This window comes from Aethalodelphis obliquidens, unplaced genomic scaffold (genome assembly GCF_003676395.1).
Source record: "Aethalodelphis obliquidens isolate GAN/ISIS:26980383/991018 unplaced genomic scaffold, ASM367639v1 scaffold5, whole genome shotgun sequence".
Classification (NCBI taxonomy): domain Eukaryota; kingdom Metazoa; phylum Chordata; class Mammalia; order Artiodactyla; family Delphinidae; genus Aethalodelphis; species Aethalodelphis obliquidens.
Genome location: NW_020837949.1, coordinates 235,362 through 256,816, shown reverse-complemented (window position 1 = coordinate 256,816; position 21,455 = coordinate 235,362). Strand labels below are relative to the sequence as shown.

The 21,455-nt window shown below is 49.2% G+C and overlaps 1 protein-coding gene across 1 annotated transcript in view; it reads left to right on the top strand.

The window, feature by feature from the left end:
- Window positions 1–1,555: 1,555 nt before the first annotated feature.
- DYNC2I1 (dynein 2 intermediate chain 1) overlaps window positions 1,556–21,455 on the top strand; it is a 36,887-nt gene continuing 16,987 nt past the window's right edge. The window contains exons 1-12 of the mRNA XM_027101346.1: window positions 1,556–1,969; window positions 3,647–3,700; window positions 4,501–4,912; window positions 8,167–8,258; window positions 10,336–10,626; window positions 10,876–10,931; window positions 12,241–12,295; window positions 14,922–14,987; window positions 17,570–17,647; window positions 18,202–18,421; window positions 19,578–19,680; window positions 20,839–20,968. Of these exons, the coding sequence (XP_026957147.1) occupies window positions 1,907–1,969; window positions 3,647–3,700; window positions 4,501–4,912; window positions 8,167–8,258; window positions 10,336–10,626; window positions 10,876–10,931; window positions 12,241–12,295; window positions 14,922–14,987; window positions 17,570–17,647; window positions 18,202–18,421; window positions 19,578–19,680; window positions 20,839–20,968 (1,620 nt within the window). The 5' untranslated portion in view covers window positions 1,556–1,906. The remainder of the gene's footprint in view (window positions 1,970–3,646; window positions 3,701–4,500; window positions 4,913–8,166; window positions 8,259–10,335; window positions 10,627–10,875; window positions 10,932–12,240; window positions 12,296–14,921; window positions 14,988–17,569; window positions 17,648–18,201; window positions 18,422–19,577; window positions 19,681–20,838; window positions 20,969–21,455) is intronic.

The window sequence follows — 21,455 nt, the reverse complement described above, 5'->3', positions numbered from 1 at the left end:
TTGTAGAGTTTCTGCTGAGAAATCAGCCGTTAATCTTATGGGAGTTCCCTTGTATGTTGTCATTTTACCCTTGCTGCTTTCAATTCGTTTTCTTTGTCTTTAATTTTTGCCAGTTTGATTTTTATGTGTCTTGGCATGTTTCTCCTTTGGTTTATCCTGTATGAGACTCTCTGTGCTTCCTCGACTTGGGTGGCTATTTCCTTTCCCATGTTAGGGAAGTTTTCAACTATAATCTCTTCAAATATTTTCTCGGGTCCTTTCTCTCTCTCTTCTCCTTCTGGGACCCCTATATTGCGAATGTTGTTGCATTTAATGTTGTCCCAGAGGTCTCTTAGGCTGTCTTCATTTCTTTTCATTCTTTTTTCTTTATTCTGTTCCACAGCAGTGAATTCCACCATTCTGTCTTGCAGGTCACTTATCTGTTCTTCTGCCTCAGTTATTGTGCTATTGATTCCTTATAGTGTATTTTCTTTTTCAGTTACTGTATTGTTCATCTCTGTTTGTTTGTTCTTTAATTCTTCTAGATCTTTGTTAAACATTTCTTGCATCTTCTCTATCTTTGCCTCCATTCTTTTTCGGTCCTGGATCATCTTCACTATCATTATTCTGAATTCTTTTTCTGGAAGGTTGCCTATCTCTACTTCATTTAGTTGTTTTTCTGGGTTTTTATCTTGTTCCTTCATCTGGTACATAGCCCTCTGCCTTTTCATCTTTTGTATATTTCTGTGAATGGGGTTTTTGTTCCACAGGCTGCAGGATTGTAGTTCTTGCTTCTGCTGCCTGCCCTCTGGTGGATGAGGCTATCTAAGAGGCTTGTGCAAGTTTCCTGACGGGAGGGGACTGGTGGTGGTAGAGCTGACTGTTGCTCTGGTGGGCAGAGCTCAGTAAAACTTTAATGGGCTTGTCTGCTGATGGGTGGGGCTGTCCCCTCCCTTTTGGTGTTTGGCCTAAGGCGACCCAACACTGGAGCCTACCCGGGCTCTTTGGTGGGGCTAATGGCAGACTCTGGGAGGGCTCACGCCAGGGAGTACTTCCCAGAATTTCTGCTGCCAGTGTCCCATGGTGAGCCACAGCCACCCCTGCCTGTGCAGGAGACCCTCCAACACTAGCAGGTAGGTCTGGTTCAGTCTCCTATGGGGTCCCTGCTCCTTCCCCTGGGTCCCGATGCACACACTACTTTGTGTGTACCCTCCAAGAGTGGAGTCTCTGTTTCCCCCAGTCCTGTCGAAGTCCTGCAGTCAAATCCCGCTAGCCTTCAAAGTCTGATTCTCTAGGAATTCCTCCTCCCGTTGCCGGACCCCCAGGTTTGGAAGCCTGACGTGTGGTTCAGAACCTTCAATCCAGTGGGTGGACTTCTGTGGTATAAGTGTTCTCCAGTTTGTGAGTCACCCACCCAGCAGTTATGGGATTTGATTTTATTGTGATTTCGCCCCTCCTACTGTCTCTTTGTGGCCTCTCCTTTGTATTTGGATGTGGGGTATCTTTTTTGGTGAGTTCCAGTTTCTTCCTGTCAATGATTGTTCAGCAGTTTGTTGTGATTCCGGTGTTCTCGCAAGCAGGAGTGAGAGCACGTCCTTCTACTCTGCCATCTTGAACCAATCTCTCTACATTTTCATAAGTTATTCCATAACTTAAGTTTTCTGTGATTTGTTTATAGGATGTTTTAGAAGTTGTGTTAACCAAAATTTTAGAAATGGAGACTTGATTGAGATAAAAACGTGTTTATTTGGCGTTTGTTATGACTGCAGCCCGGGAGACACAGATTCAAACTCTTGAACTGCAAAGTGAGGGCGGCTTATAAAGGCAAAACGGTTAGCTCCATGAGCTGTTTGTCAAGAATGATCGTTGGCGCTTGGAAGAAGTGAGGGCTTGGCTGGGGTCCTCGCAGCTGGCAGGCGCTGTTCTGATGACTGGTAGTGTTCTTGGATCTGGTGCAGTTCAGGAAAAGTTCAGGTTCTCAGTGGCGCAGGTACGTGTTTGAGACCAGATCCTCAATGGCCACCGCTTTTGTTTGCCTGAACTGGGATCACTGCATTATAATGTCAGTCTGTCATCAGTTATCATACGGTGATTATATAGGCAGTGTCCACTGTAGAGCTATGTAGTGTGATTGCATCAGGAAGGACATCGAGCAGTGTGAACACGTACATATCTGTATGTACAGGTAAGTAGGAGGGGTATGTCTGTATTTAGGTTACCCTTAGATAAGGAGGTTGGAGGTTCTGCTGTTCAGGCAGCTCTCCTGGGGTTTTCTTTTGTTTTCAGGGTGGGGTTTCTTCCTCTCGCAGGAGGAAATGCTGCCTGCCTACTTGGAGCGTCAGTTTTAATTTACTTGCCTGCCTGCCTCACAGGGCAGGACCCTGGCTGAGTGGAGGGCATGGGGCAGGGGGGCTCCTGGTCTGAAGTGCTGTGGTCTCACATACACGGGCTGTGCGTGGAGTTTCTGGGGATACATGTGACAAATGGGGCTGTGTTGGGCACGAGGAGCTCTGTGTCATTTTACAGCTTTAAAAATTTACAAGAGAAAAAAGAAAGGAAAGAAAGAAAAGCTTCAGAATGAAGTAAAGCCCGAAGCTGGGTTTTGTTGGTGAAAACGGAAGAGGCGGCCGGGAAGCCCTGGGGTCTCTGGTGATCTGTTGCCTTCAGGTGTTTTTACTCTATTGGCCTCAGTAATGCAATCACAGCCGTTAAAAGCCCGTTTCCCACACACTCGTCACAGAGGCTACCCGCTCCACAAGCAGCGCATATGCTCTCCGTCGGGTTTGGCCCATTTGTTTGGAAAAGGTCAAGTATTAAACCTCTCTAAAGAGCCGTTAACTTGAGAGAGAAAACATTTTAAAGTTCAGCAGCTGCAGGTTATAGCTATGCTAACTGCCGCTGACCATCTTCACCATGTCTTACCGTGGACCCCTTTTGCTAAATCGACCAATTTATCAGAAAAGAATACGTGTTCCAGTGACAGCAGGGCACGAAGTACTTTCTGGTTGTGCTTTGGTAGATTCTTGGCCTGGTTGCTTTTTATTTATTTCTCCTTAGAGTGTTTATGAGCTGTTGTGAATTTTTTTCTGCTTCCCTCATTTTCACATCAACAGGAAAATTTTTGGTGGCTGATCCGTGAATATGTTTTCATTTTCACTTGTACTCCATTTGCTTTAAATTTTAAACACACCAAATCGCCCTGTATAAGGCAGAGTGTCTCAAAGGGAAATGAGGTAGACAGGGTAGATTTACCTTGTTCTCTATGGGAAAACATCCTTGGTGGCTTTTGTTATTTATCACCCCGTGCACGTGGCCGGGAGCCCCTGGTTGTGGGCTTGTGTGCTCTTAGCACCCGAAGAGGCACCTGCCCGGCACAGATCCCACCGAGGAGTCCGCCCTGAGTCCGCCGAGGGGAGGTGGGGCTGGGCGCCTGTGGTGGGCCCGAGCCACGGAGCAGCATGAATATGAAGTAGCCTGTGATCATTTGTGGGTAATTTTTAAAAATCGGTGTTCGTATTGCCTTTTATTCTTGTAGATAGACAGTAATTTCTGGCATACCGAGGATTGCCATTGACTAAAATGGTCTGATGAAAAATCAGCTCACTGGAGCATAAAAAATTAGATATTTTAAACTTTAAAAATTCTAACTCTATACTTTTCTTTTTAGAGAAGAACCAAAGATGATACTTGGAAAGAAGATGAGCTCAGAAAACACCTTTGGGTAATATATTTTAAAGATTTGGGAAAACAGATTTGAGTTGGGGTCTGTTTGGACCCTGGATGGTAATCTTGCACAGTGTTACCGGGTTCTCAGCTCTGCACAACTTTGCTTCCATGTGGCTCATTTCAGAGGTGGTTTGACTCAGAGATAAAGCCATGTGGTTAATTGCTCTGGAACCCTCTTGGATCGGGTTTTCCGTCCCAGTTCGGCCCAGCATTCCACCAGTCGGGTTCCTGTCAGCGTTCAGAGCTCGGGCCTTGTGAGTGTGTGAGTGCGTGTGCGCGTGTGTGGTCTGTGTGCATGTGTGTGCGGGGCTGAGGGGTTGCGATCAAGACCTCCTGAGAGGGGGCTTCCCCGGTGGTCCGTCAGTGTTTCAGACTCCATGCTTCCAGTGCGGGGGGCTCGGGTTCGATCCTGGTCATGGAACTAAGATCCCGCATGCTGCGCAGCATGGCCAAACAAAAGACCTCCTGAGAGTTTCCGACAAGGGTCCTTGTTCCTTGAGGGGGGCCCCCGGCGGATAGTGTCCTGGAGACTTTCCCGCACAGCCTCAGCGCCCCTTTCTTTTCTTTCTGACTCACGTAGTGCTTTAGGTTTGATCTGCCAGCACACGGGGACGTCCCTGTAAGTGGGCGCCTCGCCAAGCACGGGCTGCCAAGCTGAGCCCGCTTCTGCGGGTTCCAGAGTCTGCGTCCCGGCCCGTCGTGCCGGGATGGGGAGCAGTTGATGCCAGCGCTTCTTAGGGCCCTTCAGTGAGTATGAGCCTGGGTTCAGAGCCCCGTTGTCCTTCTCTCGCGCAGGCCGCTCGATCAGCCAGTCCCACGGAAGAGACGAGGCCCAGAGCCAGGAAGCCGCGGAGGGAGTTAGAGGCGGACCGGGCGGACCGCAAAGAGCGCAGACCCAGCGCCCCAGACCGTGACGCGGAGTACAGAGAGAGCGCGGCCGAGAGGGACGGCCAGGCTGCCGGGGGGCGCCCCCGCGGGGACAGGGACAGGGACAAGCCGCGGGACAGCAGGAAGGACAGGGGCCGGCCACAGGAGAAGCACCAGGAGCGGGACGCGGAGAAGCCCCACGGCCGAGCGAAGGAGCGCAAGAGGGGCCGGGCGCGGCCGGCGGAGCTGCGGCAGGTGGCCACGCACCGCAGCCGGCTGGGCGGCGACCGCGACCGCGACCGCGACAGGGACCGAGACAGGCCCGAGCACAGGCGGGCAGGTCTGTGACTCGGGGGCACTTTCCTCCTTGGAGGTGGCCCCTTCCCGCTTGTTTTCTCTCCTGGTTTTTATGAAGGTCTCGGCTTTGACTGTGAAGTGGGAGGCCCCGGTGGTGCTCGCGTGTGCTCTTTGCACTCTTTTCTTTCGGGTTTTTTTTTTTTAGAAGATGTTGGGGGTAGGAGTTAATTAATTAATTAATTTTTTTTTTTTTTTTTTTTGCTGTGTTGGGTCTTCGTTTCTGTGTGAGGGCTTTCTCTAGTTGTGGCAAGCGGGGGCCACTCTTCATCGCAGTGCGAGGGCCTCACTATCTTGGCCTCTCTTGTTGTGGAGCACAGGCTCCAGACGCGCAGGCTCAGTAGTTGTGGCTCACGGGCCTAGTCGCTCCGTGGCATGTGGGATCCTCCCAGACTAGGGCTCGAACCCGTGTCCCCTGCATTGGCAGGCAGACTCTCAACCACAGCGCCACCAGGGAAGCCTTCTTTCGGGTTTTTAAAAACTCATTTCAGTGAACAAAAGGAGTAACAGTTTTCTCATGATTTGCTGGGGTTTTACCATTGAAATATATTTTAGGTTTATTACCTCAATAGATCGTAATCCACGTTGTAAATAAACAAAAATAATGCTCTTTGATAAAAAAGAATTCCTCAAAAGTGTCAGATTTAATCCGTATTTAAATATTATTTGTCCAAATTCCTAGGCATTCTAAGGTAGAGGTACATAACTTTTTCCTCCCCAAAATGGAAATAAGTATCTTCATTATTTTTTATTATGCAAATAGTGTCTGCTTCCTATAAAAAAATTCAAACTAGCCAACATAAACAAAAAAGGAACATATGAGAAGAGCATGTAGTGACTCTTAGAATCCTCAGGCTGTGAACACGATGGGACTAGGACCTCGGTTTGTGGCCCCTGTTGGAGTGTGTCCCTCCTGTGCAGGGGCTCAGGCCCCGAGGACCCGAGTGTGCATCTCTGCCAGGCCGAATGCTGGGGCAGAGCTGGGGTTAAGAGGGTTATCTCTAATTAAGTTTAACACTGACTACCTGACCATCCATTGCCTCTCTTTAGGATTATTATTTTGATGTTCTTGGTATTTTTAAATTTAATTAAATTTTTTATTTTTAAAATAAATTTATTTATTTATTTAGTTATGGCTGTGTTGGGTCTTCGTTGCTTTCTCTAGTTGCGGCGAGCGGTGGCTACTCTTCGTTCCTCTGCATGGGCTTCTCATTGTAGTGGCTTCTCTTGTTGCGGAGCACGGGCTCTAGGCACGTGGGCTTCAGTAGTTGTGGCACATGGGCTTCAGTAGTTGTGGCACACAGACTCAGTAGTTGTGGCACATGGACTCAGTAGTGGCTCGTGGGCTCTAGGCATGCGGGCTCAGTAGCTGTGGTGCGCAGGCTCAGTAGCTGTGGCACACGGGCTCAGTAGTGGCTCACGGGCTCAGTAGTTGTGGCACGCAGGCTCTAGGTGTGCAGGCTTCAGTAGCTGTGGCACGCGGGCTCAGTAGCTGTGGCACGTGGGCTCAGTTGTGGCACGTGGGCTTCAGTAGTTGTGGCATGCGGGCTCAGTAGTTGTGGCACGTGGGCTCAGTAGTTGTGGCTTGTGGGCTCTAGGCGTGCGGGCTTCAGTAGCTGTGGCACGTGGGCTCGGTAGTTGTGGTGCACGGGCTCAGTAGTTGTGGCTCACGGGCTCTAGAGTATAGGCTCAGTAGTTGTGGCACACAGGCTTAGTTGCTCCACGGCATGTGGGATCTTCCTGGACCAGGGCTGGAACCTGTGTCCCCTGCACTGGCAGGTGGACTCCTAACCATTGTGTCCCCAGGGAAGCCCGGTACTTTTTAGTAATACAGTCTGTTTTGGTTTCAGATCAGTCCTTTGGTCTGCTGCCTGATCTGGATTTTCAGTGCAGTGTTGAGTGGGCTGCTCTGGAGAGACTCATTGCACAACTAGACTGACAGTCCTCCCTCCTCCCCTGGTTGTTTTCGTGCCTCTTCCCTCGTCTCCTCTGTGTCTCCCCTGGATCCCCGGGGCCCTCCCTTCCTTCCTTAGGTCAGAAATCCTGACGATCATCCTGACCCCCCACTCTTTCTCTCCCGTCTCTCGGAACCCAGCCCTTCACTCCTGTGTCCCCCCAGGAGACCCCCACCGGTTGTTTTGATCTTGTGTACCCCAGGCTCCTAGAAAGTGGTCAGGTTTGGTGAATACTTTTGTTTTTTTGTTTTTTTTATAAATTTATTTATTTACTTATGGCTGCACTGGGTCTTCGTTGCTGCGCGCAGGCTTTCTTTAGTTGCGTCAAGCGGGGGCTACTCTTCGTTGCGGTGCGTGGGCTTCTCATTGCGGTGGCTTCTCTTGTTGCAGAGCACGGGCTCTAGGTGTGCGGGCTTCAGTAGTTGTGGCACTTGGGCTCAGTAATTGTGGCTCACAGGCTCTAGAGCTCAGGCTCAGTAGTTGTGGCACACGGGCTTAGGTGCTCCGCGGCATATGGAATCTTCCTGGACCGGGGCTTGAACCCGTGTCCCCTGCATTGGCAGGCATATTCTTAACCGCTGCGCCACCAGGGAAGCCCCTGGTGAATACTTCTGGAGTGAATGAACTTTGTTTCGATGATCTCTGTATGTTGAATTTTGTCCTCACCTTTAAAAATATGGATTCTTTTAGTTTTAAGCCTAATAACTTGGTGCAAATTCGAAAATGAAAGTCTAGTTTTTCACTATTGAACGGGGCTGCAGGCGTCACCAGTGACTGAGGTGGCTCTATTGGGCTCCCCCATGGCAGGGAGAGATCATGGGGTGGGGTGGGTGCACCCACCTGCATCACAGGGCCTCCTGCATCCATGTACCCCAGGCAGCAGGGCTGTGGGAGACCCGGGGCGGGGGGCAATCCCCCAGTCATCCGAAGCCGCCTTTTCCCTGCAGATGAATGAAGCAGTCTGCTCAGCCGGACTGGACTTTGCTTCCCTGAGCATCTCAGTCCAGGGCAGGAGCCCCAAAGGCCTGTGTTTGGGCCGGGGCTCCTCTCGGGTTCCCAGGCGTTCCTCTGACATGCTTTCCAGGTTTCCTTCTTCTTTATTCCATTTTAAGTTTAGATTCTAGAACTTTCCATTCTTGAGATTGGAGAATGTGTTTTAATTAAAGAATATGTTTTCATATGTGTTACTGTGTGATATCTACAGTAAAGACTGCAGCAGGATGTTAGAAGATATTTTTGCTGTGCTAAAGTTTGAGAATGTTAAAAGTCCGTTTTATTTTTGTAGTAAGTAAAGCAAGAATTGCAGAGGGGGAGCGGAGAGATGAAGGCTCTGAGAGAGGAGATGAGGAGAGAGAAAGAAGATACCGAGAAAGAAAGGTACGCAGGGCGAGGCCTGGGAGGGGCTCCAGCTGCAAAGCTCAGGGCGCTCAGGCACAGGCGTTAGAGGGCTTCTGGAAAATACTGTAAAACGGAATCTAAGACCTAAGACAGTTCTCAGGCACTAAGTTCTCACAGGCAAGTGTGTTTCTCCAATTCCAAGAGTAAACCTTGGTTATCTTGGAAAATTTACAAAATGCAAATAATAATAAGAGAAAAAATAAACAACAGATAATTACTGATAATGTTTAGCAACATGCCCTATAGGTTTATGTTCATATGTTCATACAAGTGTATGTGTTTGGATATGTACATAGAAACTTTATTTTCTTAAGTTGGATTTTTACTGTTTTATAACTGTTTTGATACATTTCGAGCATTTTTTCTAAGCTGTCATATCTGTCTATAGTATTTTAATACCTGCATAATACAGTATTCAATGATGTTTTCTGGACACATCTGCTTTTTTTTGGATACTTACATTGCTTCTAAATGTCTTTGGTAAAGACATCCATGGTATAAACTTTTTGCATTTATTCATAATTATTTCCTTATGATTAATTTCTGGAAGTGAACTTGCTAGATCAAAGTGTTACCCCATTTGTTTTACATTAGACTGTAATTGTTCATACATCAGAGTGTGATTCCCCATGTCCTAAGCAGCAACTGGGCATTATCATAATTTTTAACATTTGCTAATTTGATTCAGAAGCAGAGGGTATTTTTAAAAAATACTTATTTTTATTTATTTATTTGGTTGTGCTGGGTCTTAGTTGCGGCAGGTAGGCTCCTTAGCTGTGGCTCGCTGGCTCCTTAGTTGTGGCATGTCACTCTTAGTTGCGGCACGCATGTGAGATCTATTTCCCCGACCAGGGATCGAACCTGGGCCCCCTGCAGTGGGAGCACAGAGTCTTATCCACTGGACCACCAGGGAAGTCCCCAAAGGGCATTTTATAAAAGGGTTTATTGTCCTATTATTAGTTACTACCTGTGTATGTCTGCATACTTGTCTAGTGGGGTGTATTGTTAACTTTAAGAGTACTTTAAAGATGAACTCTCTGCTAGTTATATATGTCAGTGTTCTGTTTGTTCTACTGTGCAATCGTTATTTTTATAAGTAAGTTTAAAGTTATGAAGTAGTCAGGTCTGTCTTTCCTTATTTCTGTTGTTGTTGTGATGCTTGGAGAGCCCTCTTCCCCACGCTGGTGTCATGTAAGGAGTTGCCTGTGTTTTGTTCTGGGTCCTCATAATTTTTTAACAGTAAATCTTTAATTCCCTTCGAATTCAGTCTGTGATGGGTGTGCAGGAATCTAACTTCACACCTGAGGAGCTTCTCCATGTTTCTCTTTGGGAAGGTTATCCTGGTGGCCATGAGCAGAGCGGGTGGGGGCTGGAGGGGATGGAACCACGGGGAACAGAGGCGGAGGAGGCCCTGAGTGAACGGAGAAGGACGGTTCAGTTTGGGTCCTGCTGAGACATGGTGGTGATGCTCCCCGAACCGGGCGCTCATGACCCACTGTGTAAGCTCGCAGATCGCTGCCTTGTGGCCTCGGCACCCGTGGTCCCTGGACATCCCTGGAGGCTTGGGGGATGCAGGGATGGCTGAACCATCTCCCTGCGGGTGGGGGCAGACATGTGAGCTGTGTGCCATGAAGAGAGGCGCAGTGTGCGCCCACGAAAGCGGATGTCCTTCCAGACAAGTCACATGGCTCTCTCAGGAGGGCCTTGCGTGTTGGTAGCGCTCAGGACGTGGGGGAATCGAGGAGAGGGCGGCAGGAAGGGAAGGGTGTCCGCCATGCAGAGGAATTGGGACGATGCTCCTCCTTAGGGTGAGGCTGCTGGCTGCGCTGTCTGTTGTCGTGTGTGTGTGTGTGTGTGTGTGTGTGTGTGTCGGGGGGGGGTGTCTGCACGGTTTCCTTTCCCATCGCCAGGTGAGTATGGGAAGGTGCCCGCGGCAGGACAGGGGAGTGAGAGCCAGGTCAGCTCTGTGTCTTCCCCTGTGTTTGCTGTAATGTGTATATAAGACAGCAGGCGTCTGTTTTATACGCTCATGTGTTTTTCAATGTCACGTCCAAAGTTGCAGTATGGTGACAGCAAAGACAATCCTCTCAAGTATTGGCTTTATAAGGAAGAAGGTGAAAGACGACACAGGAAGCAGAAAGAGCCAGACAGAGAAAAGAAACATCGAGAAAAAAGCAGCACAAGGGAGAAAAGAGAGAAGTATTCAAAAGAAAAAAGCAATTCATTCTCTGACAAGGAAGGGGAAGAAAGGCATAAAGAAAAACGCCATAAAGAAGGCTTCCATGTGGACGAGGAGAAGCGCCGAAGCAGCGTGGGCAAGAAGGAGCACAGGAGGAGGGAGGCCGAGGTACCATTTCCTGACGCGTCAGCCCCCTCAGAGAAAGGCGCATCCCCTTTTGTTGTACCTTATTCATCTCCCTTATGTCAAGCCCCTTATTTACTAAAGAGAGGTTGTAAAAACCGTTATTTTAAGAGATGCCTGTAACATCGATGCTGTTGTTAAATTTTGAGCTCATGACTTCTTTTACAGAGCTCACTAATTATGGTTAATTCATTATGATATACTAATTAATGGTTATGGAATTTTTTTTGATAGAATGGTGAACGCAGAAATCGAGGTGCAAGTTCGAAGAGAGATGGGACTGGAAGCGAGTAAGGAATATTCGTCCTTTGGTTGTTTATTCTGTTTACAACACAGTTCTCACACAATGCTTCAAAATGAATTTTTCTTGTTGGGCCTGATTAGGGCCAGTAAGTGAGAATAAATTATAGATGCACCTCATTTACTCTCAATGCAAGCCCTCTAAATTGTATTTTTGGTGTACTCGTGGAGCTTGGAAGCTTGTTATATCAATGAATCATTAGTCCTGTTCTGCCTTTTACATACTTGCTCATGCAGCATTAGACTGTCCACCCTCACGTGGGGGACCGATTCGCTTGGGAGTCTCTGCTTTGCGAGGGGAGAGTGTCTGCAGGTGGGCTGTTGGGCACCTTTTACCGGCCTGTGGTTCACCTCCCCTAAACACTAAGCGCAGACACGCCCGCAGACCACCGCTGCCCAGTGTTTGCAAGTCAGACAAAGGCCAGGGCATTGGCCAGGCCGCTGCACATCTGCATCTTCCCTGGGATGTTGGGTGGCCCTTTGGAGCCTCACCTTTTCTGCTGAAGCTTGGATGATACCTATTTTGTGCAGTTCATGAAGATTACAGATTAGAGTTTGTGTGTAAACCCTCATTTTGTATATGAGCTCTGCGTTATAATTTGTTCTTTGTGACAACTATATTTGGTAATTCTTTTTCGCAGATTAGGAAGACTCAGGTTAAATGCCTTGCCCAAATTCTTACAAGTTTGAACAAAGTTAGTACTTAAACCTGGGGATGCAGATTCCTGGATTTTATATTGCAGATCTGCTGGAATGCACAGTGAAGCTTTTGCTTGGTTCTGTATGTTTTTAAACATATGCTATATTGAATTGGTATGAATGTAAGTTCCAAAAATTGAAAATCAACTTGCAATTTTGAAAGCCTTTATTTTAGGTCCCAGGTAAACATATAAAATATGATTAAAGAATAAAACATATTTCAAGGTAAATCTTTCTTTTGGAAATACAAATATTATATTAAACACAAAATAACATTTGGGAGATTCTCTAATAAAATTACAGGAATATTCTAGAACTCTTATAAGGATATAGAGTCATACACAAACACAAGTTTGTTAAAACATAGTTTCTTCTCTCTCTTCTGAAGATATTTCCTATCTTGTACTACTGCTGAAATAGTAAAAATAGTTTAAAAAAGGATTTAGTATTCATAGTTCTAACATAGCGTGCTTTGCAATATGCCAAACTACTGCCATTCTTAATCATATCAATTGCTGAGCCTTCACTGGGATGTCAATGTTTTAATTTTCAAGTCTTTGTTTAAAATTAATTTTGATTTTGATCATATTTGCTTCCTAGGCATGCAGAGAATTTAGAGAGGAATAATGGGAAAGATAAAGACTCCAGAAGGAAGGTAAGACACTTCACACTGATTCTGTTATGCAGTGGGCGTGGTCCTGCAACTCAGACCCTGAGGCGGGCCTTGTTTGCGGATGGCTTATTTGATTGGCTATTCCAGGAGGCACATAAGAGATACATTTTAGATTAAAAGACTCAAATGGATTAAAAGTAAAAAGGTGGACAAGGTAAACCATCAAACAGCAGCTGTAACAGAGCTTGAGTGGCTGGACTAGAGGTGGAGGAACGTATGGTAGTAATAAAATAATTAGCTTGCAGGAAAATGTGACATTTATAAATGAACATGCACCTCACAAAAGAGACACAAAATACGAGAAGTAAAAACTGACCCAATTAAAGGGAGAAATAGAAAATTCAACAGTGATTGAGACTTTAGCACCCACTCTCACTAATAGAATGACAGCATTTCATGCTAACAGATTAGACAATTTAGATGAAAGGGAAATTCCTGGAAGATAGAAATTGGTGAAATTGCCTCAAGAAGAAACAGAAAGTCTGAGTAGATCTGTGGTTAGTAACAAAATTGTGTTAGTATAGAAAATCTCTCCACAAAGCGACCCAGGCTCAGATGACCTCACTGGCGAATTCTGTCAAACATTTGTTATTATCACTGACACCCTCATGGCCCTGCTCCTTATGTAGTTGTTTCATGTTCTGGACTAGGTGTGCGAGCATGTGTTTGTGTGCGCGTGTGTGTATACTCGAGAAGCACATGCAAGTCATAAGGTGTAATGTTTCATGTTCTGGACCACGTGTGCATGTGTGTATACTCAAGAAGCACGTGTCGGTGATACGGTGTCACTCAGGACACCACAACTCCCAGTCTTCATCTTGTATACCATTTTCATAATCATCATCAGAAGAGTCTTCATAATGATTCTTTGGTATCTCTAGAATTGTATACTGTGGTGTTAAAATTATTATCAAACCGCTTCCTCGGTTTTTGTCTTCTTATAGATAATGCGGCAAGCAGATTTTGGCTTTGTTACCTGTGAAGAATAATCGTTTTCTCTCTCTGATAGCTGTCTGAAACCCTGGCCTGTGAGATACCTGTCCTTAGTATCTCGTGCCATGTCTTTACAGGCCTTTATTCCATGTACATACACAAAAGCACAGTAATCTTTCCTAAACCAGGTCATGCGGCATGTGTTGTTTGATGTGAGGATGTTTTATTCACTCAGTTTGGGGCAGTGGTTGGATTCCTTACTGTCTAGCTGTAGCCACACCTTAGAAATAAAAGTTAGCCTTACAAATAATTCTTCCCACATAATCTTTTTTTCTATGTTATCTTTCACAATCCTATTTTGATATATATATTTGGGGGATTTGAATGCCTTTTTTTGTTTTATATACACATACACCCCATGCAGCATATACTGTTTTTCCTAATTTGTTGTGGAAACCCCTCCAGTTCTGATGATACAGATCTCCCTCCTACTTTTCGAGGGTAAATTTCTTTCTTTCTTTCTTTCTTTTTTTTTGCTTTTTAGAGAAGGGCTTTTATTTATTTTATTTTATTATTTATTTTTGGCTGCATTGGGTCTTCGTTGCTGCACGTGGGCTTTCTCTAGCTGTGGCGAGCAGGGGCTACTCTTTGTTGCGGTGCGCAGGCTTCTCATTGCGGTGGCTTCTCTTGTTGTGGAGCACGGGCTCTAGGCCCGCAGGCTTCGGTAGTTGTGGTACATGGGCTCAGTAGTTGTGGCTCACGGGCTTTAGAGAACAGGCTCAGTAGTTGTGGCACACGGGCTTAGCTGCTCCGCAGCATGTGGGATCTTCCCGGACCAGGGCTCGAACCCTTGTCCCCTGCATTGGCAGGCGGATTCTTAACCACTGTGCCACCAGGGAAGCCCTAAATTTCTTGAACTGGAATTATTGGATGAAAATATATAGTTTTTAATGTTTTCCTTCTGTTTCCCAATGTTTTTGGTAAGTGTTAGCATTGTTCACTAGACTTACAATGTGAGCCACGTTTGTAATGTTAAATTTTTGGTAGGCACCTTAAAAAAGAAACATAAAATTAATTTGAATAACATATATAATCCAACATTTCTGAAATATTATTCTTTCAACATGTAACCGATATAAAGAATTATGAATGAGACATTTTACATTCTTTCCCCTGAGAGAGCCCAGCGGTGATTTTGAAGATGTTTGGCAGCTCATTCTGGCTTATGATTGGGTCATATATTTCATAGCATCAACATTCTTCAGCATTTGTGGAGAGCCCATAATATGCCAGAATAATTTTATGGACACGTGGAAAACTGCTCATTTTCTTCATGGTGATACGCTGTGCACTCCCCACTCTTTTGCACCAAATGGTTTTGAGCAGTGACATCTGAGAGCTGTGCCTTCCTGGGGCCAGTGACCACAGCAGGATGGCCAGCTTCTCCCGTTTTACCTGCCGCCTCACTGGCACAAGGAAGAAGGTTCACAGTTCTCCCCATTTCTTGGAAGAGAAAACCAAGGCCCAGAGAGGCTGAGTTCCTGTGTGAAGTCGCACCACCAGTGCCCCTCTGAGCCAGAACCTGCGTCCCCATGAGAGGGGGGGTGGGCCCTGTGGCTGCCCTGGGACCCTCCCTCTGTCCCTCCGCGCTGACCAGCTGTGCTGTGTCCCCCAGCATGGCCGCGAAGAGGGCCCCTCGGCGTGGAAGCTGGCCTGGAGGCAAGGGAGTGAAGAGGCCTTGGTAAGGAGAGGACGTGTCTCTGCTTCTGTCCCAGCGCACTCTGTCACTCGTGTCCCGGCTCTCACGGTGTGTTTCCTGGGGGTGATACCCTCCTCCTTTTAGGCAGCAGGACGTTAGGACGGAGGGGGAGGTGCGTGCTTGCCCCGCGCTGCCCTCGGGTGTGCGGCTTCCTGAGGAGCGTGGGCTGGATGCGTCCTCAGCCTTCTCGTTGTTGCTCTGCGTTGAAAGCAGGTCTGGGGAGAATGGAAGAAACTGAACAGAGGCATCACAGAGACAGTTCTGGCCATCGTCAGTGAGACATATTCCACGTAGCAGATAATTTTCAAAAACAAAAGCCAAAGCAGAGGCAAAGGAAACGGCCCTCCTCCTGTAAGAGGCCATTGGTGACGCCAAGGCACTCTCTCCAGAACTGGGGAGTGAAGCAGAAGGCTGTGTGCTTGGGGCCCCCGTGGGAGGTGGAGGAACACTTCCTTGGCACCGTCCTCCTGTCTGCCCCTGACGGGCGCCCTGGGCACCGTGAGGCCCTGGGTGCTTGCCGAGTGATGAGTTGTCGGCACGCAGCGAGCTTGCGATGCTGTGAGTTTTGCTTAAAACTCCTGCATGACGTTTGTCTTAGTTTCTCTTCTCAATCAGCAGGGTCCTGTTTATTGGTACCGTACACGTGGCATGTCCCGCACCATAACGTACGGTGACTTTGTATGACGATGTGCTCAAAGCACCTGCTCGTGGGGCAGCTTTTTGGTCCTCTGGGCCTGCGGGGCACGTCCTTATCCCCGGGCTCAGAACCGAATGTCCACTTTGAGGCTCAGCTGGCTTCTCTGTGCCTCCGATCACTGACTTCCTGGCATTGGTCACCACACAGCAGGGCACTAGGTTCTGGAGAGAAGATGAAGCCCTTCCCGCCCCCTTCCTGAGCTCCAAGCTTGTCGGCCCCTCCTGGACGGTCCACACTCCGCAGGCTCACCCTCTGCCCTCCATCCCCAACATCTATCCTGTGTGAAACCCGAAAGCCTGCGAGTCGTCTCCTTGCCCCTGGGCAGATCAGCAGTGCCCACCTCTGCAGCAGGCCTGCGGGTGGGTCTCACCTCCCCACGTCTGTCCTGCCTGCAGGCGCCAGGAATGTTTTGTTTCTTCCTCCAGGATGGAGACGGAAGCCCCTTCGGTGATTGAATTTGTGGTGCTTGGGGCGTCCACCACGGGTGCTGGGGAGCTGTGTGGGTATGAAGCAGGTGTGGTGTGATCAGATTTCCTGCTCAGAAGGTTGTCTCTGAACTCCGAGGGCACAAGAGGGGACACGGCAGGGACGGTAGGGGCTAGGCTGGGGGGTGGCAGGGTTGGGGCGGAGGGCCGGCCAGTGGGCGGGGAGAGCGGGATCCCGCCGGGCTCCTGGTGTGTAGGCTTGTGCGCGGTGGAGGTACCATGTCACCAGTAAATCGGGTGAGGGGGAGCGGAGGTGGACAAGAGAAGGAACAGCCTTGGGGGAAAGTGTGAGTTGCCTGAACCTGTATTTCGTTTCTGCCACCTCCTGCCCTGGAGACCTGGAACGTCCTTCTGCTCCGTCTTCCCAGCACCCTCTTCCTCATCCCTCAGACCCAGACCGGGTCGGCCTGAGGGTGACACGTGCAGCTCCCCAAACCTGCAGAGCACGACTGAGCACACGTCCACTGCAGGACTTACTCAGACTTCAGGGGAGAAATGGAGGCTGGCGGTGGTCAGTGATGGCCGGGCCAGGGGCAGAGCAGCCCATCTGCCTGCTCGTGGGGCAGGGCTGTGGGCTGGTCCTGGTCACTGGAGCTGTGGTGGGCCACACGGGACCTGGCTGGCGTGTGCTTGAGCACATGTGTCAGTGTGTCTGTTCTTAACTGCAGATGCTGGGCTGTGATCATGGGTGAGAGGCACAGTGGGGAAGGCAGTGCTGAATGCCAGTCTGTGGGTTATTTGTATAATACCTTCTCTCTTTTTTGTTTTTTAAAATTTTGTTCCATTGTTTTTTTTTTGGCTGCGTTGTGTCTTCGTTGCTGCGCGTGGGCTTTCTCTAGTTGTGGCGAGCGGAGGCTACTCTTCGTTGTGGTGTGTGGGCTTCTCATTGCGGTGGCTTCTCTTTTTGTGGAGCACGGGCTCTAGGTGCACGGGCTGCAGTAGTTGTGGCACACGGGCTTCGGTAGTTGTGGCCCACGGGCTCTAGAGCACAGGCTCAGTAGCTGTGGCGCATGGGCTTAGTCGCTCCGCAGCATGTGGGGTCTTCCCAGACCAGGGTTCGAACCCGTCTCCCTTGCACTGGCAGGCGGATTCTTAACCACTGCGCCACCAGGGAAGTACCACACCTTTTTTCTTTAGCCACCAGAATTATAGAGGTTCCCCAAAAAGAATATGATTGTTCACTGTTTTCTCTTTCTGGCTATACTTATAAGTTAGGGTATTTCTTTAAGAGTTGTAATTAGGTTATGTTCATTTTATAGATATTTGAATTTTAAAATTAGCAACATCAAGTGAATCTGAGAAAACATGTATTTTCCCAACCGATTTGCAAGAGTCAACTTATGATTGAATATTTTAATTATATGCTTGATTTCTACCTCTAGGAAATTGAAAAGGAAGACATTGGCTTAGAAAATGCTGGAGCTGATGAATATGCAGCCAGTTTTGAAGATGATTTTGAAGTAGGTATAAAAATTTTAAATTTTCTCAGCTTAAAGATAATTTGTTCTAAAATCAGTAACTTAATAGTTTTTTTTTTTTCTTTCTGTTGCTCTCAATACTCCTTAGCTGTTTGATTTAGGTCTGGCACCTATAAAAAGTTTGCTATATGTCTACCATTGCTGACCAATATGATGTAATTAAGTGGTTTTTCTATTTAAGCTATTGTTGGTGCACTGCAATCAAATGTGTACGTATATGTGCACGTGTGTATGCATATATATGTGTACGTCTACATGGAGTATACATGTAGCACACGTTTATGTGCACATACACTCCCATTCTCAGCACAAAGGCGTTTGCACGTTATTGTTCATTCAGAGCTCTCAGTGTACGTGGTTCTGTAGAGTTTATACAGATGCAGAAAAACAAACGCAGCAGTTCATACAGATTTGTGATGCAATGATGTGGAAATCTGTGAGCTGTAGAAGTCGCCCTGAGCCACACTGAGGACCACGTCTGTTTTAGGCTGTAAGCTGTGCGTTTTGTTCTGTGTGCGTGTCTGCTACGTTTGCAGGGCTACGAGGATGACTTTGAGGTCTGTGATGGGGACGATGACGATGTTGCACATGAGCCTGAATCAGAAGAGACAGCGGAAGAGCTTCCTCTGGCCAGAAGGAGGGAGATACAGGAAATTCAGAAAGCCATCCATGCAGAAAATGAACGGGTCGGCGAGCTGTCCTCGAAGCTGTTTGAGAAGCAAGGCCGGACGGAGCGTGGCAGGGTGCCGGGGCCGGGTACGTGAGTGCATGCTGGTCCCGTGTCGCTCCCAGCCCTTCCGCCCCCGTGACGGCGCCCGGCAGGTGCTCAGTGCGGGGGGCCTGGGCGCAGCCCTGCTCCTTCCCTGCGCTGTGTCGTCCGTCAGCTGCACAGGCTGCTGTTTTTCTGGAGGCCCGGGCGTGTCAGAGGGGCAGCGTGGCGGCACAGGGTCTGTTCCCCAGGGAGCTGTCCTCGCCCGGAGATTTTCTTTAGGAGATTGGAAATGTATTTCGCTCAGAAGTTCTTGGCATCTGGGTATGATAGGGCTACTTGTAAGGGTAGGAGAGTTCTTTTCATGAACGCTCCTGACTGTCCTGAGTTCCAGGTGTTCTGAGGGATGAGAAACAGGAGGCGCTCCGTCAGCAACCTGCTCGCGGCCTCCAGGCGGGTGCCCTGGCTCGGATCCGGCTGTGCCTGGCCGGTCTGATCAAGCTGTGAGACGGCAGGGGAGGGCACGCTCTTTGCAGGAGTTCAAACACGTATCCAAGAGGAATGAGAAGACAGAGTAAGATACAACTGGAATAAATGTGTAGACAGATGGGAGTCAGTCTGCACGGGAAGCGCAGAAATCCTTGGAGGATAGAGGCAGCGGAGGCTGTGTGCATGGGAGGGTGAGGGCCCGAGCTGTCCGTCCTGGTGGGAGCTTTCAGCAGTTGATGGTGGGTCACCAGGCCAACGACCTCCGCACCCTGTGACCTGACGAACCCCTGCCCGCGTCTGCCTGTTTTCTCTCTGCCACAGTGAGTGGCTGATCCAGCATTAAGCTGCATCTGTCTCTGTTCTTCAGTTGTTTTGTGCGTTCACGTCTCAGCTCCCTTACCAGAGGACACACTTGGGGAGGGGGAGGGGGAGAGTGGGGCGGGAGTGGAGGACTGCCTTGTATGTGTATTCTTAAATAGTTCTAAACGTAGTGTGATTGGCACATGCGTAGGAAGTTTTGCTTTGTTGCTGAAAGTTTTAGATGACGGTAGCTGGAGTGGTTCTTAAATGCTCGTAGAAGATGTTTAACACTAGTTATGTGTAAAGACCTTACTGAACGTAATTGGTTTGCATGCTTCTGGCTGGTTTACTCTTGATTTCTTTTGCTTGAAGAAATGTTTCAGTGTCACGAAAACGCTTTTTGTGTGTGTGCAGCTGCAGACGTTTCCCCCTCCGAAACCCCCGCTTGTGGGATTTTCCTGGACTTTGCGACAGCCTCACGCCGCCAGAAGAGTCGGACTCAGGCCCTTAAGCAAAAGTAGGTGTGTTGGGAACTTTGCAGAAGGAATTAGGGAGTTTTAATACACTTTTCTTCAACGTACCCTTAAAAATTAGCTCTTGTTTTGTTTTCACTGCTGGCGTTCAGGCACGTGAATTCATTTGTGCTCCATTTCCCTGTGTCCAGATGTTGTGTCCTGGTGCGGGTGTGCAGTACTGTAGACAAGCTCGGCCCTAGCATTGGTGTTAGTTCCGGGGGGCCCTGGGAGCCCTCATGTCACGGCTGCGGCAGCGTCACAGTCAGGGGCCTGCGAGGCTGGTGGCCGGAACCCCGAGCAGAGAGTCGGCCTGGCCCAGCCTGCGCCTGTGGTGCTGCCCCCTCCTGCCCTGTGGTTGGCGTCACTCAGGGCCAGCGCTCTGTTTCTCGCGTGAGGAAGCTGGGGACTCGTGGGTGAAGAGCCCCACGCTGGCCCGGGCGCTGTGCCTCCTGTGTTGATGTCCTCCGTGGGTGCCGCAGGCCAGTTGTGTAGACGATGAAGCGCAGGCCCCGGGTTAGCCTCTGGTGGAGGTGGATGTGAGCTTTGAACAGCCAGGGCCGCCAGGCGTCAGAGTCACACGACTGTGAACTCAGAAATTTGCAGAATTCCTAGATTCATGAAAGTGGAGAACAGAATCTCAGCCTGTGGTCCGCTGTACTAAACCCAGTACAGTCTGGGAGCAGATGTAAGAGTCCACCCAGATCTGGGATGGATGCAATAGGTTTAGAGAGAGTGGGATCGGCCAGGGAGACACAGTGGCGGAGCGGGCTCTCCCGCCCCCGGGTCTCACGGCCGCCAACCTCTGCAGCAGCACGGCTCTTCCAGTGTCTTATCAGATGAAGGCGGGGGTGAGGGTGGACAGGGGCTCGCCTGGCTGGACGCGTCCCTCGGGAGTGGCCAGGGCTCAGTCCCTCAGAGCGGGGTGGGTGGCGGGCAGGTGGGATGGGGGCCTGAGGGCGCCGATGGCACAGGCGGGGGTTTCAGCCCCGTGGCCTCGCTGTACACGCGTGAGTTCCCACCTTAGTGACTGTCAGTATCTCAGGCTCCCACCAGACAGACCTTCACGAGCCCCTTGGCCAGAGCCGCCAGCTCCTCCTGAGGCTCCCTCCCCCGGCCCATTCTTCCCTCTGCACGTGGTTGTCACGTCATCTCATTTCCAGGACACGCAGCACAAAGCTGCTCCGGCTTATCGACCTGGACTTCTCCTTCACCTTCTCCCTCCTGGACCTCCCACCGGTGAACGAGTACGACATGTACATCAGAAACTTCGGGAAAAGAAACACCAAGCAGGTGAGTACAAGGTTAGCTACCAAGTGCGAGTACAGTGCGTGGCAGGAGTTTGTGTGGCGCTGTGTCCTGTTCCGGACGTTAGACCTGGGAGTGGTTGTGAGGGACGCAGACGTCATGTGCTCGTCACCTGGAGGTTGTGCCAGCGTCCTCGGCGCCCTGGAGGCTCCTGGGCACGGATGTGGATCGCTCCCAAGCCCTGAGGACAGCCCCAAGTAGGGGGGTTACTGAAGGTCACTGGGAAGTCACCTCGGATCACTTGCTTGGGTTCCTGTGGGGCTGTAGCGTCCTGCACTGCCTCCGAGGCCTGCACGTATGTTCCTGCATGTAGGGACTCCAAGATCAGCGACCGAGTGCCTCCCAAATCCCAGGGCACTGGGCTCACCTCAGTATCCCTCCTGCCTGGTCCATTCTCCTCACCCTCCTCTCAAGGTCTTCCTGTGCCAGGCCCCCCGTCACCTGCCTGTGGATCCCCCTTACCTTCCCAGGC